The 19,340-nt window shown below is 45.8% G+C and overlaps 1 protein-coding gene across 2 annotated transcripts in view; it reads right to left on the bottom strand.

Moving 5' to 3' along the window:
- The window catches only part of Tuft1 (tuftelin 1), a 45,357-nt gene extending 26,688 nt beyond the window's left edge, over positions 1-18,669 (bottom strand). For both annotated transcript variants that reach the window (XM_032897808.1, XM_032897809.1), the window contains exon 1: positions 18,594-18,669. In XM_032897808.1, the coding sequence (XP_032753699.1) occupies positions 18,594-18,653 (60 nt within the window). In that variant the 5' untranslated portion in view covers positions 18,654-18,669. The remainder of the gene's footprint in view (positions 1-18,593) is intronic.
- Between the last annotated feature and the right edge of the window lie 671 nt (positions 18,670-19,340).

The following is a 19,340-nucleotide window of genomic DNA, read 5'->3' as shown; positions in this document are numbered from 1 at the left end:
TTGTTTGGAGCTTGGGTCTCATGTTGCCCAAGATAGCCCTGAGCTGCTGATTTTCCTGTCCCCGCTTTGCCAGTATTCAGACTGCAGGTGCACCCTACTGTACTTGGCTCTTGACACCAGAATGTCTACTCCTGACAACCAGCCAGGAAGTTCTTGAAACCCAGGATAAACCCTAGAACCAAACAATAATATACTAAATCCCAAGTTGGAAATGAACACACACACACACACACACACACACACACACACACACACACACACACACACACACACACACACACACACACACACACACACACACACATGCCCTATGATTTTAGCGTTTAACAGGCTGAGGCAGGAAGATCATCGATTCAAGGCCAGCCTGGAGTAACACAAGAGAGACATATCAAAAACAAAAACAAAAACAAGGCAAGCAAACAGCAAACAAAGAAACAAAAGCCTGAATCCAACAGAGCCTCTATTAGCCATACAGAAGTTGTACAGATTACAGACCGCAGGATAATGAGTATTGATTCTGAGATCGACTAATTTCAAAGGATGAAGGAGAGTTTCCAAACACCTGTGGGGACAACTAAAACCTCAGAGAGGAAAACAAAAGTGAGAGAAAAGTAGGCTAAAAATTTAGGATGCATGAGGGACTTAGACACTCTGAACCTCAGTTCCAATAGGAAAAAATGAGGGCTTGAACGGTCAAAGTGTGACAGCAAGAGGGTGGGAGGAGAAAATGGAAAGCCCTGTTTCCTTTCTTTCTGTTTTCCTTGCAGTGCTGGAGATGGAACCCAGACTGCCTGCCTATGTTAGCCCTCTACTACTTGACTGCACCCCAAACCTCAGAAGATGGGTGCTCTGGGCATCCAGGGATGAAAGCATCCTTGAACTATTGTCGGAGGCACAAGCAGGTAGATCTGAGTTTGAGGTCAGATGGGTCTACGTAGAAAGTTCCAGGCCACAGAGCTAGCTAGAGTGAGACCCTGTCTCAAAATAAATAAATTAAATAAATAAAAATAAAAGATATTTTAAAAAGAAACAGATTTGCAGTCCCAGTAAGATTGACCAGCATATAAAGGCTCTTGTCACCGAGCATGGTGACCTAATTCAATCCCCATGATCTCCATGGTAAAAGGAGAACCAGTTCCTGCAAATTGTCCTCTCACCTCCATGCATGAGCATACCCCCCCCAATACATAAATTAAAAAAAAAAAAAAAGATTAGCAGAGGGGTTGGGGATTTAGCTCAGTGGTAGAGCGCTTGCCTAACAAGCGCAAGGCCCTGGATTTGGTCCTCAGCTCCGAAAAAAAGAAAAAAAAAAAGATTAGCAGAATATGATAGTGGGTGTGTGTGTGTGTGTGTGTGTGTGTGTGTGTGTGTGTGTGTGTGTGTGTGTGTGTGTGTGTGTGCCAAGTGCATTTGAAAGCTCACGTGTTTCCTCAACTACTGCCCACCCCCATTTTTGGGAGTCTCAATGTGTAGTCCTAGCTGTCCTGAAACTCACGATTTAGAGCAGGCTGTCCTTGAAGTCACAGAGATCTGCCTGAGTCCCCCTTATTTTTGGGGTCAAAGGTAACTCAGTAAACCTGGAGCTCACCTACTTGGCTAGGCTGGAAAGCCAGCAAAGCACCTCCGAATCCTCCCGTCCCCAGACACGAGCACTGAGACTACAGGCAGGTACTGCCATCAAGAATCAAACTCGGGTTCTCCTGATTGCCTGGCAGGTATGTCTCCCCTGCTCCAAGAGGTGTTTTTTGTTTGCTTGTCTTGCTTTTAAAGATTTTTTAAAATTGTATGCGTATGAGTGCTTTCCTTCACATGTGCGTGTGCACCATCTGTGTGCAGTGCCACTGGAGGCCAGAAGAGGGCATCAGATCACCTGGAACTGAAGTTACAGAGCGCTGCGAGCCACCACGTGGGTGCTGGAAACCAAACCCAGGTCCGGTGCGAGAGCAGCCAGCGCTCTTAAACTCGAGCGTCTCTGCAGCCCCCCTGCCACAGGTTCTCTAAAATGACACATTCCCACCAACAGTGATAACTGTGCGGCAGTGCACACGCTGCCTAGTGTTGGCACACGATTAGCTGATTATCATCTCACACTAATCACATATAACAATTTTATCTGTCCTTTAGAAAAACCCGGTATGTCAGGGGTGGTAGCACTTGCCTTTTTGAGACGAGTTCCTACTATGTAGCCTAGAACCTGTTGTGCAGACCAGGCTGGCCTTGAACTCACAGAGATCTGTCTGTCTTTGTGCTGGGATTAGAAGCACGCACCACTAATCTCAGTCAAGGGAATTAAGACGGTTCTTTGATACACATTGATCTTACCAGTTAGTTAAGAGAAAGGCAGACTTGTAAACTATAATGGCTGGTTTTAATTGTCAGCTTGACACAATCTAGAACACCTGGGAAAGGATAACAATGAGAAATTGTCTAGATTAAATGGTGGCACACGCCTTTGGCCAAAGAGTTCAGGATGCAGAGGCAGGAGAATTAGAGGCCAGCCTGTCCACAATTACAGGACAGCCAAGGCTACACAGAGAAACCTTGTCTAAAAAAAAACAAAAACAAAAACACCACCACCAACATAGTATTTATGTACCGAGATATAGCTCACTTGTTAGAATGCTTGACAAGCATGGAAAAAGTCCCAGGTTCAGTTTTCAGTAATACATAAAACCTGACGTGGTGAAGGACACCTGTAATCCTCCCACCTGAGTAGTAGAGGCAGGAGGATAACAAGTTTGAGCCTGGGCTACACAGTTGAATCTTGTTTTAAAGCCATCCCCCACCTGCAAGATACTGAAATGGACATTTCTAAAATCCCTGTAGCTATCAAAAGAATAAAGCAGTACTATGAACAACTCTGAGCATAAACTTGATATTTAGATTAAATGAACCAATTCCTAAAAATGAGAGGAAAAACAGTAAGTAAAAACCCTCCACCATGCTTAAGAACACTGGCTGTAGGGGTTGGGGATTTAGCTCAGTGGTAGAGCACTTGCCTAGCAAGCTCAAGGCCCTGGGTTCGGTCACCAGCTCCGAAAAAAAGAAAAAAAAAAAAAAAAGAGCACTGGCTGCTCTTCCAGAGGACCTGAGTTCAATTCCCAGCAACCACTGGTGGCTCACAACCATCTGTAATGGGATTTGGTGCCCTCTTCTGGTGTGTCTGAAGACTGCTACAGTGCACTCATATACATAAATAAATCTTTTTTTTTAAAAAAGCCTCTGCCACTATGAGCCACCCAGTCCAAAGGGAGTGATGTGAGACTCTAGCTCCTGAGGAATCGGGTTATAACCTCGCCAGGCCGGGGAGCTCTCTCCACGCCATCAGCTCATGGGCTGTTCAGGAAGTAGTGCCAGTTCTACACAATCCCACCCAGAGAGCAGGTGACAGTGCGTTCGTTCACTTGATGTTGTACGTATGGTGTTCTGCCTGCCCCTACATCTGTCTACCATGTGTGCATAATGACCAAGGAAGCCAGAAGAGGTCACTGCCTTGTGTGCTGGGAGTCAAACCCAGGTTCTCTGGAAGAGCAGTGCTCTGGCAGCCGAGCCATCTCTAGCCCTGTGAACTGTTAAATTCGTAAATCCATTATGACAGAACCTTATTCAGCAATAAAAAGAAACAAATACTGATAGATGTACCTGAAATCTCCGGAAAGTCATAAGTATAAAAAAAATAGAAATAGGAAGGTAGGTGTTATACAAGTCCATATATGTAATATTCTTGGATGAATGAGAAAGAAACGGAGGCACCCTCTTCCTGTAAGCAGCCTGCGATGACCTGTTGAAAATGGTTCACTACTCTCTTGATCCAGACATCTCTACAAAATTGGGCAAACCACGTGGTTTAAATCTTTGTGTTAACTTTAAGAATACTATGAAACTGTCCAGGCTATCAAAGGTTTGCATGTCCAAAAGCCATGGGAAACCGTGAAGTATCTGAAAGAGTCACTTTAAAGGGGCAATGTCTGCCACTCTGACATTACACTGCCGGAGTCAGTGGATGTGCCCAGGCTGAACAGTGGGACTGGGCGGGACTGGTGCTAAAAATACTGCTTAAGTTTTGATGCACATGCTTAAAAATGTCAGAAGTAGGGTTGGGGATTTAGTCCAGTGGTAGAGCACTTGCCTAGCAAGCGCAAGTCCCTGGGTTCGGCCCCCAGCTCCGAAAAAAAAAGAAAAAAAGAAAAATGTCAGAAGTAACGCTCAACTTAAAGGTTTAGCTGTGGATTCTCTAGTCACCGAACATATCCACGTAAACAAAGCACCCAATGTCATAACTCATGATCTTATTATTAATCCATATATGAGCTGCCCTGTCACATGGGGTGACCCTTCCCTGACAAGGAACAAACTGTCTCAGCCAGAAGAGGAGGCTGCACAGAAGAAAGAGACTTACAGCCCAGGAATGGAGTCAGCCAAATAAATGAGAGAGAGAGAGAGAGAGAGACAGAGAGACAGAGACAGAGACAGAGACAGAGAGACAGAGAGACAGAAGAAACAGAGAGAGAGGAAGAGGGAAGACAGAGAAAAGATTGCTGGGAGCTAACGGAAGGGTGGAGGCAGGAGAGCAGGCCTGACTCTGAAGCAGCAATGTAAGGGATTCTTATGGCTCAGTCGATTGGTTTCCATGCCAATACCCTGTAATACACTGTATGGAATTTGAAATGAGTAGTAGTTATAGGGGATCCAATCCTCCATTTTTGTAAAACAGGCTCTCACTTGGTGGCCCAGCTTGAACTTGTGATCCTACTACCTCAGCCAAAACTATTTTAAAGGGGTTGGGGATTTAGCTCAGTGGTAGAGCGCTTGCCTAGGAAGCGCAAGGCCCTGGGCTCGGTCCCCAGCTCCGAAAAAAAAGAATCAAAAAAAAATTTTTTATCATTTATTTTATGTATGTGAGTACACTGTAGCTGTCTTCAGACATATCAGAAGAAGGCATCAGATCCCATTACAGATGGTTGTGAGCCACCATGTGGTTGCTGGGATTTGAACTCAGGACCTCTGAAGAGCAGTCAGTGCTCTTAACCACTGAGCCATCTCTCCAGCCCCAAAACTACTTTTTTTTTTTCCTTTTCTTTTTTTCGGAGCTGGGGACCGAACCCAGGGCCTTGCACTTGCTAGGCAAGTGCTCTACCACTGAGCTAAATCCCCAACTCCCCAAAACTACTTTTAATGGTAACTAACATTCTATTATTTGTAGATAAATAAATTTATTCAAACTAACTCCTATGTAAGTTGTCAGTTTCTATTCTCTCTCTCTCTCTCTCTCTCTCTCTCTCTCTCTCTCTCTCTCTCTCTCTCATGCACATACACGTTAAAAAACCTCTCTGGGGCCACAAGATGGCTCAGTGGGTAAAGGTGTAAAGAGAGAAATAACTCTACAAAGCTGTCCTCTATCACACACACACACACACACACACACACACACACACACACACACACACACACACACAATAAAACAGGCTTTAAAAGAAAATACTGTGGCTGGAGAGATGGCTCAGAGACTAAGAGCAAACTCGGGTTTGGTTCTTACATGCATGCGGCAGCTGATGACCACCTGTAACTCCAGTTCCAGGGACCCAGTGCCTCCTTCTGTTCTCCATGAGCACTAGGCATGCACTATATGGTGCATATACATGTATATGTATAGACAAAACACTCATACAGATGATATAAAATAAATAAACCTTAAAGAAAACCCTTTCATTTGATAGAGCAACATGATCCATGACAGTACCTGTACCTGGATCGCTTTCCATCTCCTTGCAGAAAAGGCATAGCATTTGGAAGAGTCCCTTGCAACTATACCCACCCCAACCGCATCTCCTTAGAGAATTCCTACTCAGCTTTCAAGGCTCAACTTGCGGGTCAGGAATATAATTCAGCTGGTAGAAAGCTTGCCTACCATGCGTGAGGCCCTGCACCACATAAACCAGGTGTAAAGCTACACACCTGTAACCAGCACTTGGGAAATAGAGACAGAGGACGATCAGGAATCCAAGGTCATCCTCAACTAACTACACAGTAAGTCTAAGGCTAGCCTGGGCTACTTGAGAACCTGTCTTTAAAATATAAAATAGAGTGAATAGGCTGGGCCTGGTGGCACATGACTTACATTTTTTATTTAATGTGTATGGGTGTTTTGTCTGCATGTATTTACCTGTATCACATGTATACAGTGTCCAAAGAAGCCAGAAAAGGGTGTCAGATCTTCTGGAACCGTAATTACAAACACTTGTGAGCTGCTATGTGGATCCTGGGAATCGAAACCAGGTCATACGGAGCAATCTGTTTAGACTAGGGCCCAGCTTCAATCCCAGCACTTAGGAAGTGGAAGCAAACAGAGCTCTATGAGATTAAGGCCAGCCTGATCTACACAGCAAGTTCTAGGCTACCCAAGGCTGTATAGTTAAGATGGTGTCTCAAAAACAAAAATAAATAAATGAAAATAAAATAAAATAACTATGGAAGAGGCAGCAAAAAGCACATAAGCACCAGAGGATGGGGAGGAGCGCCACAAAATACTGTCTTCAGGACACGACATGCATGGCCTTTGTGCTCACGATCTCACTGCTGCTGCGGTCACCTGTATGCGACCAAGGCAACAAGATCAGCAATCCAGGCAGCAGGCAGCACTAATTAGGCTCACTGGGTTGAGGAAGGTATGAAAGTGGGTGAAGCGAGGCTGGAGAGATGGCTCAACAGCTAAGAGCACTGGCTGCTCTTCACGAGGACCAGCACCCACATGGCAGCTCACAACTGCCTGTAACTCCCGTTCCAGGGGATCCCACACCCTCACACAGGGACATACATACAGGCAAAACACCAATGCACATAAAATAAACTTTAAAAAAATTAAGGAGGGGGTGTGGGAGTTAGAGGTAGACATGTTCAATACACAGTATATACATATATGAAATTGTAAAAGAATAAATAAAAAGCCCTATATGGAACGTGATGCCCCTTTCCCACCAAGGCTCACTCCAGAAAAGAAGGCAGCAACTCCACGACTGATATGACATTGCAAGCACTTGACTGTTCTTTTTTTTTTTTTAGATTTATTCATTTATTATATATGAGCACACTGTAGCTGTCTTCAGACACACCAGAAGAGGGCATCAGATCCCATTACAGATGGTTGTGAGCCACCATGTGGTTGCTGGGAATTGAACTCAGGACCTCTGGAAGAGCAGTCAGGCTCTTAACCACTGAGCCATCTCTCCAGCCCCTTGACTGTTCTTTTTTATAACCTTTCGCTTGTTTCCCTTTTTCTGTTTCAAGGCAACTATCTCACTGTATAACCCAGCAGGCCTTGAGCTTGCTATATGATATATATACTTGCTACACACACACACACACACACACACACACACACACACACACACACACACACAATATATATATATATATATATATATATATATATATATATATATATATATACATACACTGTCCTCAAACTCTCAAGAGATGTGCCTATCTCAGCTCCCAAGTACTGAGATTAAAGTATCCCAGCATGCCTGGCTTCTTTTACAGATCCTTGAACAGTTTACTTAGCAGTGACAGGATGGAGTAGGGGCTCTGAAGACACTTGAATGAATTCTGGTGATCCACCCAGGGATCTTCCTGATGCCCCTTCTTTGAGAAATATTGAGGGTGGGGGTGGGGAGTGTTGTTTGTTTGTTTATTTGAGACAGGATTTCTCTGTGTAGCCTTGACTGTCTTCCTGAGTGAAGGGATTAAAGACATGCTCCACCACTGCCCAGCCGGGCTCTCTCATTTAGAGAAAACAGTCAGGGACACTAGACAAAGCCAACGGACAGTGGCTGAGGAATATCATGAAAAAGATCAGCAAAAGCCAAAACAGGCAATCTTAAGAAGGATTACAAATGACCCATAGATACCCGAAGGATGCTCTTCTGGGACAGGCACATCAATGAGGCTCAAAACACAAAGGTGTGTGGTGGGGTGGTGATGGAGAGATGGCCCAGAGGTTAAGAGCCCTGGCTGCTCTTGCAGAAGACCTGATTCAGTTCCCAGCACCCACATGGTGGCTCACAACTGCCTATAACTCCACTTCCAGGGCATCAGACGCCCTCTTCTGGCCCCGGTGGGCACTGCAAGCACATGGGCACTGTGGTACAGGCTGTATATACAGACAAAACACCCATATACATAAAATAAAATTTAGAAAAATTTTAAACCACAAAAACAAAAACAAAACAAAACAAAAAAGTGGTTTACAGTTGTGGTCCCAATCCTTGAGAAACTGGCTGATGAGAGCCTGAAGTCAGCTTGGGCTACACATGAGTTCTAGGGAATTTGGGCTTTTAAATTAAAGAAAATAAATAGACACTAATTCCCAAAACATGGCTTTTCATTTATTTAAGTACATGAACACAGCAGTAATTGCCAACTCCTACACACGGCAATTACTATGTGTGGGTCCCTATTGGGCTCTGTTCCAAGGACTTTACATGTGCTAACTCATTTAATCCTAGCAATATCATATATAGTAGGCACCAACGTTCCAATTTTAAAAACAGGTTGAGAAGTTAAGAGTCTCATCATGCAACTAATCAGAGACAGAGCCAGGATTCAAATCTAAGACCTGCAGCTCCAGTCTGGGCTTCTAACCAAGATGCCACATGGCATTTGTGCTACATAAATACACAAGAAAAGCACCGAAGACAGACAGACAGACAGACAGACACACACACACACACACACACACACACACACACACACACACACAGTCGGGTCAGGGGAGGATCAAAAGTTCAAGGTCATCCTGACAATACAGCAAGGCTGAGGTTAGCCCCTGGAAAGGAAGAACATCAAAGGTGGACCAAGGGAAAGAACAAGAGAGGAGGGGAGGGGTGTGAGGGGCCTTTTCTTACATATACTTCCAAAGTTTCGGGTTTGTATGTGTGCATGTCTGTGTGCATGTTCATGTAAGTGAGCATGCCCATGAGTGTGCCTGTATGTTGACCAAAGGTCAACCTCAAGTGTCATTCAGTAGCCATCTACATTGTTTCTTCTAAACAGGGGTCCCTCCATGACCTGGAGCTCACACAGTAAGCTAGACTGGCTGACCAGTGAAGCTTTGGAAGCCTCCTGTCTCTACCTCCCAGCATTGGGGTTTCGGGGTCCTGTCACGATGCCTGGGTTTGATACACAGGGGTCCTCAGCCTACCCAGCAAGTACTCTACTGACTGAGCCACCCCCAGCCTCGCCTGGTGATATTCTATACTGTAATGGACATGTTGCCTAACACTCCTGTAATAAAAATTACAGGGGAGAGGAGAGGAGAGGTACTAAGCGGAGTCAGAAGTAGAGCATGTAATTCCATCCGGCATCCACTAATCCTGCAAGCTGCTTCCTCTCTGGACCCTGTTTACAGTCTGTAGAGTGGGGGTGATTATAGCCATCTGGCTCAGTTTGAGGCAGAGTAGGAGGTATGCAAGGACAGTGTGAAAGTACTCATAACCCACAGAAGTATGGCAGCAACACTGTGCCCAAGCAGCTCAAAGGAAGCGTCATTAGCACTGTCAAAATGGCCCTGGAGAAAAGTCCAGGGCTCTCTGACAACACTACAGAGCCACGAACCTCACCCCACAACTCCAAACCAGTGTTAAGGATGGAAACTTAGGGCTCTTCTCTGCTCCATGAGCCCAGCTGTCCTCTGGGGCTAGAGTGGCTGCAGGGCTGTGAGTGGCAGGAAAGACCTTTAGAAACACCCCAAAGTGTCTGGTAGGATGGTCCCACTGGGGCCTCTGCAAGGCTACATGGGAAGTGGAGTCTTCTCTGGGGGAGAAACAGAGGCACTAATCACAAGGTGAGCAGGCCTCTAACCTCATAAACACTCTCTGGAGAAGCCCAGCTACCTCCAATTACAACAGCCTCTCCACTGTTCAAACAAACCAGCAGCATGACTCACTCCTCAAAGCAGGGAGGGGGTAAACACATAGCTAAGGGCTTAATACATCAAGAAGCTCAGCAAGAGGTGATAGGAGATAAATAGGGAGGCCCCAAGGAGATAAACCGGGGGGCCCCAGGGGTTCTCACACCACAGGCTTATTGAATGGGGAAAGATCCATGGGAACATCCCGTTTCCCTAGAACCCACTCTCCAGGTTTCTAGGGAGCCACTAATACTAGGAGTGGGGAGTTCCAGGGTAGAAAGCCAGGGTCAAAAAGGTAAAGGAAATAGAAATGGTCTCTGGGTTGACAATCTTTGAGTCACCTTCTCCGTATACCCAACTTCTGGAGGCATGTGCAGTCTTACAAGCTGCTGCTGTAGTGACCACCTTAGTCACTGCCAGCCCTGTCTGTGGCTGGACCAGCTTATGTCCACCTAATAACTGACAATGTCTACCTTCTCATAACACTGGCTCCCTGAAGGCCAGCAAGAGGAGAAGCCCCATGAAGTCACAGAAGAGGATGGGATAAAATGGGATGGCCAGATGCCCACAGTCTCCTACGGAAGGTTCCTGGTGTCCTCCAGAAGACAAAAAAATCTTCCCTCCCCCTCCCCCCCTCCTCTCCCCCTCCCCTCCCCCTGCCGGCTAAACTAACAGAACAGTTTACCATTAATCTGGATGCTTACCTAGACAAGCACCACAACAGGGGAAATAAAATGAGAAGAGGAGACTGGGTGCAACATCCTATTGGGACATCCATTTCTCATAATCTGTGGCCTGGTGGTGAGTGAGAATATGTACATGGGGGGGTGGGGGGGGTGTCCCAAACCCCAGCTTCAAAAAATATACCTGCAGATCTCCCACCTGCCCTCTGGGCAGCAGGAAGGAAAAACTCACTCAGACCAGATACCACCAAGAGCTGAAGCTTCTCTAGCCTCAGACACTGCCTTGTGATTTGGTTTTCCTGGTCTCATACTCTTTCATTTATCAACTTCGCCCTACTCTACCCTACTCCATAGTCTCCTCTCTCTGCCTCTGCTGCCCAGGCTTAAAACTGGGCCGACAGTCTTCCTGGCACACGTCCATTCCCCCAACTAAGCCTGCCCACCCCTAAGAAACAGGTGTTTCACAAGACTGCACCGTGACCCAAAGAGGCACATGCCATAATTACCAACAGGCGGGGAAGCTCGTCCCACCCGATCTGAGCACAGGTCCTGGAACCGAAACCATCCGGTACACACCTCCCTCCACCCCAGAGAAATATGGGCAATGTTAGTGCCACATGCCTAAGGATTAAGTAATCTTCCTCCCTCATAGCCTCCCTTCCCTCCCCAGGCAAGAAAGCCAAGCTCTCCCCGAATACCTGGCAGCCTTGGAGACCTCACTGAAAAGTCAGAGCTGGCAATAAAAGGGATAGGGGCCATGGTGTCAAGATAAACTTACCAGATGAGTCTGGGGCAGAGTCAAGGACAGAAACAATAGTCTCCAAACCTGAAAGATTCCTCCACCCAAGAGTTTCTTCCCCACCCAGGTGACACGGAGACTGGCCTTCAATCATTTTAGAATTCATCTCATTGGAGTAATCACCAATGATCAAGGAGTGCCCTTACTTTGTGTTCTCTTAAGCTGGCTTCAATCTCACAATGTAGCCACCGATGAACTAATCAGCTTGCTTCTACCTCCCATGCTGGGTTTATGAGGTTCTAGGAATTGAACCCAGAAATTTCGTGCACGCTAGGTGAACACTCTAACAACAAAGCTATGTCCCTAGCCCCTCACTCCTCTTTGAATATCCAATTCCATTCCCATGTATTTCACTCCCAAGTAAAAAGGAAAGGTAAGAAGTCCACAAAAACTTATAAAACTTCATACCAGTAATATTTACAAGAGCCAAAGAGTAGCAACAACTCAGAGGTCCATATGAACATATATCTATGATAATATAGTTAAATATGGAATATCATTCAGTTCTAAAATACAAAGGCCGTGGTGGCGCATGCCTTTAATCCCAGCGCTTGGGAGGCAGTTTTAAGCTTAGAAGCGAGCTTGGTATTCACAGCAAGTTCCAGGACAGCTAGGGCTGTCACACAGAGAAACCCATCTTGAAAAACCAAAATAAACAAGTAAAACGAGTGTAGAACTAACATGTTACATGTGTGTGAGCCTTTAGAGCAGCATGCAACCTGTAAGCAGCCGGTTGGGAGGACCCCAGACTGCACGACTCCACTTACATGAAGTGTGCAAATGAATAAGTAAAATACAGACAGACAGACAAGTAGGTGCCTGGGCTTGAGAGACTGGTGGGGATGGGGAGTGACTGACCGTGGATGAAGACTTCTCTATGAAGTGAGCAAAAGGTTCTAAAGTTGCCTCAGAGGTGACCACTGAACACACTAAAAAACGCAGAATTAAATACCTTAAACTGGTGAGTCATGTGGCACAATATTTTAATAAGGCTTATAAAAATGGTTGAAATTCATGGTTAGCTTATAATAAATCGCATCCCAATTTTTAAAATATTTATCTTTGTTTCATGTACGTAAGTATTTTATCTTCATGTATATCTATGTAATACATGTGTGCCTGGTGCCCAGAAGTCAGAAGAAGTTGTCAGATCCCCTGGAACTGGAGTTACAGATGTTTGAGTTCTGTCATGTAGGTGCTGGAAATCAAACTCAGGACCTCTAGCAGAACAGCCAGTGCTCTTAACAACTGAGCCATCTCTCTAGCCCCTTTCAGCTCAGTTTTTAACTAAAGAAAAAGTAGCCTCAGGCATAAGATACTTAGCCTTCTGAAGTCTTACAGGAAACATCTGATCCACAGGAAAGACAAAGGCTCAGCCTACAGATAAAACAAATCCCAAACCTACTCAGGTTTGCCAAGAAAAAAGGACAGGAGGAGGAAGAGGAGCAGGGAGGAAGAGAAGGGGAAGGAGGAGAAAAAAGCCTTGTGTGGTGTGCTGCATGTTGTTAACCTCAGCACTTGGAAAGTAGAGACAGGAGATCTCTGTGAGTTCAAGACTAGCCTGATCTACATAGCAAGTTCTAGGACAGCCAGGGTTACACAGAGAGATAATCTGTCTCTAAACAGAGAGAAAGAAAGAAAGAAAGAAAGAAAGAAAGAAAGAAAGAAAGAAAGAAAGAAAGAAAGAAAGAAAGAGAAAGAGAGAGAGAGAAAGAAAGGAAGGACAGACAGACAGGGAGAAGGGAGGGAGGGTGGGAAGACTGAGAAAAATGTGTAGTGTATAAGGAAGAGTAACACTGAATGATGAAGAGAAGAGAGCCTAGAGTACGCCAGCTGCTTTGCCCTCAAGAAAAAGAAGAGGAAAGGAGTCCACTAACCCTCAGCCTCACTGAAAACTCAGCCCTGTTGACTAGCAAAGGTCACTCAGCTCTCCATCCTGGGTCTCCCCACGCCCCCCCCCATTACCAAAAGTCAGGCCAGGCACAGTGACACATGCTTACACTCCTAGCCCTTTGGAGGCTGAGGCAGGAGGATCACAGCAAATCTGAGACCATTCTGGGCTACATGAGTTCTAGGCTAGCCTGGGTGACACTAGGCTAGCAATGTGAAACACTGCCTCAAAACGGGGTGGGATGTGGTAGGTAGAGATGGAGACAGTTCAGTGGACAAAGTACTTGCCATATTAGCAAGATGCCTGGAGACTGAGAAAGAAATCCTGATGTCAGCATCTGGCCTGTACATATAACCACATAGACATAGAACCTTCAGATTTACTCCACCCCCAGTGTGGTACCCAGATGCAGTTAAGACAATCCAGTCCATACCAGTGGCAAACAGAGAATAAAGCTAGCACCTGAGCACTTACCACGTGCCAAGCACCACGTTTAATGTTTCCTACATATTATCTTACTTAATCCTCATAATGATCTTATGAGAAGGCATGATTATTGTATCCTCTTACGTATGAGGAAACTGAGAATGAAGAAATTAATTACCAAAGTGCTCTGGCAAAGTATTTAGTCAGAATCACAAAGTTATGCTTTTTTTTCTTTACTTTGAATTATTAATTTATTTTAAGATAAGTTCTCATGTATCCTAGACTGGCCTTGAACTCCCTGACCAATCTTCTGACTGCTGGGATTGCAGGCATGTGCCAATATATCCAGTCAGTATAGTCTGATCTGATCCAGGGCCTTGAGGATCCCAGACAAGTAATCTAACAGCCCCAGAGTCATGCTCTTAAGCGCAATGCTATTAATGGGAATCATGGGTTAACTAAAAATTGTGATTACACTATAATCACAAGAAAGGAGTCTGTAAAAAAAAAAATGAGAATATTAAGCTCCCTGTAATTCCTACAGTAGGAGCCAATAACTGCCTAGAACGGACCCCCCCCCCAAAAAAAAAAAAACTTAAACAGAAGGCACAACTCTGTGGTACATCAGTTGCTTAACATGTACAAGGCCCAAGGTTTAATTCTCCATACCTCATGTTTCCCTGGTGGAGAATGGGTGTAGATTGGGCTGGGGTACAGCTCAATTAGAAGCTTGCCTGTCATGCCCAAAGTACTAGTTTTGACCCCCAGCACCACCTAAATCAGTGACATTGTCATATGATTATAACCTTAACAGTCAGGAGGTGAAGGCAGGAAGATCAGAAGTTTAAGGATATTAACATTGGGTTTGAGGCCAACCTCAATACAAGAACTGAAGAAAAGGGGGAGGAGAGGAAGGTGAGGAACGGGAACTAACTAAATGGCTCAGGAAAAGGGTGTCTGATGCCAAACCTGACCACCAGACCCACGTGGTAGGAGAGAATGGACTTCTCTGACATGTCCCCTGATTGCCACACTTGTGCATGGCATGCCTGTGTTACTGCCCCCAAGTAAATAAAAACTATAACTTTCAAAAGAGGAAAGAAAAATGCTACTAAAAGTATTTTATTTAGAAACAGAAGCTCACACCAGAACAAACAGCTAAGATTTCAGAGTGGCCACTTCCATGTAGCAGAACTTAAAAAGTAGAAAACAAATACATTCTTTCAAAACCAATTTGATATTAGTTTTTTTTTTTTAAATCCTGTACAAGAGCAGGATGCGGTATGGCAGCACGTGCTTTAGTCTGAGCATTTGGAAGATAGAGACAGGGACAGGAGTTCACTGTTAGCTTAGGGTACATGAGACCTTGTTTCAAAATGCCGAAAAATAAACTATGAACAAGTATTCGTCACATTTCATTATTTATTTATTTAATATGTATGATGGGTTTTTCCTATATGTATGGATACCACACACACACTTGGGGCCCATGGAGGTTAAAAAGGGCACCTGATCTCCTGGAACTGAAATTGTAGATGGTTGTGAGCTACTATGTGGGCACTGAAAACCATACCCAACTAGTGCTTACAACTGTGAGCCATCTCTCTATCCCTCTAACATATTTTCATTTACAAAGTCAAAGGGAGGGAGGAAACGAGGGAGAGAAGGAGAAGGCGGGCAGATACCACCCATGCCAGAGACTCTATGTGTACATGTGTTCTTCTACACACTGCCTCTATGGTCCTTGAGACATTTGGAGTTTGCTCTGGCGCACTTCACTGGGCAATCTTTAAACCTGCCAATCAAGGAACTCTGTCCATTCCCAGTTAAGGATAATCTCAGGGGACAATGGCCCCTGGAATCTCAGGAGAATGGCAAAATGATGTAAGATGGCCGGAACCACCCAGAAGCAGGGATCATCCGCATTACTTCCCAGGACCCCCTCGGCTCGGACCTTTTAAGCTTTAACTTCGGGGCGCTGTTCTTTTCCCTCTGATAAACTCCTCTTTTGCTAGTTAGGTTACCTTCTGTTGTTTACTTTAACCAAAAGACGGTAATAGACTTGTCTAATGAGTTTGAGATTTATCTGTCCTTTATACGCCAATATAATTTACCAAAGCCACTTTTAAGCAAACATTTTTGACATTAAAATACATTTTACAACCAGATGCGGTGGTCTGCACCTTTAATCCCATCAAATATGCCTAGAGCTGACACAAAGCTTTTGTCAGAAAGACTATCCTCACCAACTCTCTAGGGATTTTCTTTTCTTTTCTTTTCTTTTTTTAATGCTATTTCTCCTCCACTAAGGTTTTTGTTTTGAAACACAGTCTTGATATATAGTCATGGCTGGCCTGAAATTTACTATGTAGACCAGGCTAGCCTCAAACTCACAGAGATCTGTCCACTTCTGCCTTCCAAGTTCTGGAATTAAAGGCTTTTACTACTATGCTCAGCATTTCCACTATGTTTTTGTTTGCTTAGTGACAGGAATAGAGACAGTTAATTATGGAAGAAAAAGGCACTCCCCCCAAAAAAAGGTGGGGTACAGTGCTGGGAACAGACCAAACCTCAAAAGTTTTCTGCCCCACTATGTTGATATCAGACCCACTAGTGAGCTATAGTCTGCAGTTTTAAAAAACTCTGTCCTTACATTTGTCCAACATTAAAAGCACTACAATGTATTAGCTGTACTCTCATATCAATAAATAAAGCACTAAAAGACACATGGCCTGGAATACATGGTCCCAGGATTCTGACTCCTACCATCTATACTGCGAAATTCTGGGTACTAGCAAGGGGAGGGGACGCATGAAGACCCAGGTTCAATCCTCAGTACCTATAGTGTTTTCCTGGTTGGGATGGGTTGGGGATGTAGATCAATTAGACAAATGCTTGCCTGGTGTGGCCAAAGTCCTGGGTTTGACTCTCAGCGTCACATAAATCAGGCATCTGTTGATTCTTTACTCACATGTTTTGCACCCTCACTGAGCACTGTTCAATGGTCTGAGTAGTAGATGACTGACTATAGTTCCCAGGGACTGTCCAGAGCCATAAACTCTATCTACAGGTTGGCTCAGAGGAAAAGAATCCAGGACAAAGCCTGTCTCCTGACTGACTGACTGTTTACTCTGCCTTCCTCCTCATGAGCCCAGGAATGTCTCCAAGAGTAAACCCAGGCAAGGGTTATTTCATTCCCCGCTTTATCATAAAGTCTCAGGGCTAGTCTGTCTCCTCTCTGATATACAGCTCTCTAGTTAGCCTTGCTATTTTCCACCTCTGCTTTCTGTCCCAACAAACAAGAAATAAAAGTATCAAGGGACAGCAACTGGTGACATCTCCTTCTCTGTACTGTTGATGTTGTAGTTTTAAAGATCTTTCATCTATATGATGTGGGTCTTTTTTCTACAGCAAAAAAGAATCAAAAAGAAGCCCACGACCCCTCTTATTCATTCCACATTCTTTCCCTGACTCAACCACTCCAAAATGTCAAGAGCATGGAGCACTTGAGGCTGGGACAATAGGATATGACTAGTTGTTGGTTGGACTTCGATTCTGTCCACTTTGGTCAGCCTCTCTTACCTGGGGTGGGGGTGGGGTAAGCTGGGTTTTGAGCAGTGTTAAGACTTGTAATGTGAAAGAAAAATTCCTATTTCTAGGTAAAAATGTCAAGGGGACAGTAAACAGACTTCAATGATCAGCTGTACTGTAAACTTCAAATAAGCACCTCTTCTACAACTATTCTTTGAAGAGCCACAATCCAGCTATAACTGGCTTAGCTTTGCCTCAGGAACATGCTGAGACAGGCAGAAGCAAAGGAATCAGATGGGGGGGGTGGGAGGCGCAAACTCCCCATCACTTTGGCTCTCATTTCATTCTCCCACAACGACTTGGAAATAAATTAATTAGCACAGATCTACGGTGTTTGGATTCCCCCCAGCAACGCCTAGAAGCATTCAGCATCAAATTACAGGCCTCTCCCTCTGGAGAGAGAAAAATCATGTGGTCAGCTGAGGGTGGTGGAGTGAGGAGGGCATAAGGGGAGCAGGGCAGACAGGATTGCACAGGAAAAACGATCTCTCTCTCTCTCTCTCTCTCTCTCTCTCTCTCTCTCTCTCTCTCTCTCTCTCTCTCTCCCCCCCCCCCCCCCACCATTCCAGATGGGTTCGGATCTCCACCGGAGTTCCGAGGCACCTCCTTCATCCCCTACCAGGACTTGGCATCTGGACACGGAAGCAAAACCAAGGAAGCTACTGATTGGACGAAAGGGGGTTGGGGATCAGAAAAGCAAGATTTAAAAAAAGGAGACATCTGAAAGAGGTGACCGTCGAGTGGAGAACTCTATCCATCCTCTCGGCCAATGGTAGAATCTGGGACCAATTCCGTAGTTGTCTGAGACCTAACCGTCCCTCGCACGCTCTCCCCTGTCCTTTCCCAGCCCTAGGATTCCATCCTCTGCCCCCTTTCCTAGTTAAAGGATCGCCATAACAGAAGTCTTTAAAGGGCTTCTGAAGCCATCGGGAAATGCTGAAATGCGTAATCCCCTGGGCCGGCACACCGTCTGAAACAGCGCTGGGATCCGGTCCCTCGAGCGTCTTCCACGACCCAATCTAGCTGCCCACGAGACTCCTGAGTAACGCTCCCTATCCCCGGGCCTGGGCTGCAGTGTCCTCGCCAAGGACAGGTTCTCCCCAGCCCTGAAGCCGCCAGGGTTTCGTCCCGTGCTTCCCACTCCACAGTCCGCCACAGGGCAAAGGAAAAAGCCCACGGGGCGACCCGGAGCTGACCACACTGAGTCCGGTGTCAGGTGAAATAGGCTACCTCAGCGTGAGGAACTGGAAAGCCACGGTGCCTGAGCGGGAAGGCGGGGTTAACATGACGACCTACCGCGGTCTGGCTCTCCGGGTGCACGTCCACCAAGGTACACCAGCTCCGCGTCCCGTTCATCTTCCAGCGGAGGTCGCACGAGCGTCCTCAACTCTGAGGTCCGGGAGCAACTGGGCTGGCGCGCACGGAACCGCCCCTTAGTATAGACGCGTCGGGGGCGGGGCTTAAAGTGGGCCACGCCCCGAGCGGTATTTGTCAATGAGCGGTAGCGAGAGGTGGGCGGTGCCGAGAGACTTCAGGACTCGCCTACCCGCGCTATGGACGATTTACATAAAGGTGGGGCTTGGGAGTGAGGGTGGGGTGGCCACTTAAGAGTTTTACTTAGGGCAGAACAAGGTGGTGTCTTGTGGTATTTTTCATTTGTCTTGTCTCCTTTCAGTTCTCCAGGTTCCGTGCAGAAAAGAATGGGTCTGGTCTTCTGTAGGTGAGTTGGGGCTTGCACATGCTTCTATGGTTTTCCCTCTCCCTAAATGTAAACCCAGCCTGTGGGCTTTTTAGAACTGAGTAAATCTTTCCCTCAGAGTTCTGCCACAGAGGTAGAAAGACAGGCACCAAGGACCAGCTCACTCAGACTAGTCTAAGCCAGTCTGGCAGGTGCTTTTCCCTGGCAAGTGGCCCAGGTCGAAGTCAAAGCCAGCTAAGCTCTGGGTGGGGCTTGCTTTGCAGAAACTAGCCTTATATGGTTGGGAGAGGCGGGACACATAGCCTTAAAAGGAGTTTGCACCCTAGAGAAGAGAGTCTCAGAGG

The sequence above is a fragment of the Rattus rattus genome, chromosome 3, assembly GCF_011064425.1.
Source record: "Rattus rattus isolate New Zealand chromosome 3, Rrattus_CSIRO_v1, whole genome shotgun sequence".
In the NCBI taxonomy this organism is placed as follows: Eukaryota; Metazoa; Chordata; class Mammalia; order Rodentia; family Muridae; genus Rattus; species Rattus rattus.
The sequence above is the reverse complement of the archived record's forward strand: the minus strand, read 5'-3'. Positions and strand labels throughout refer to the sequence as shown.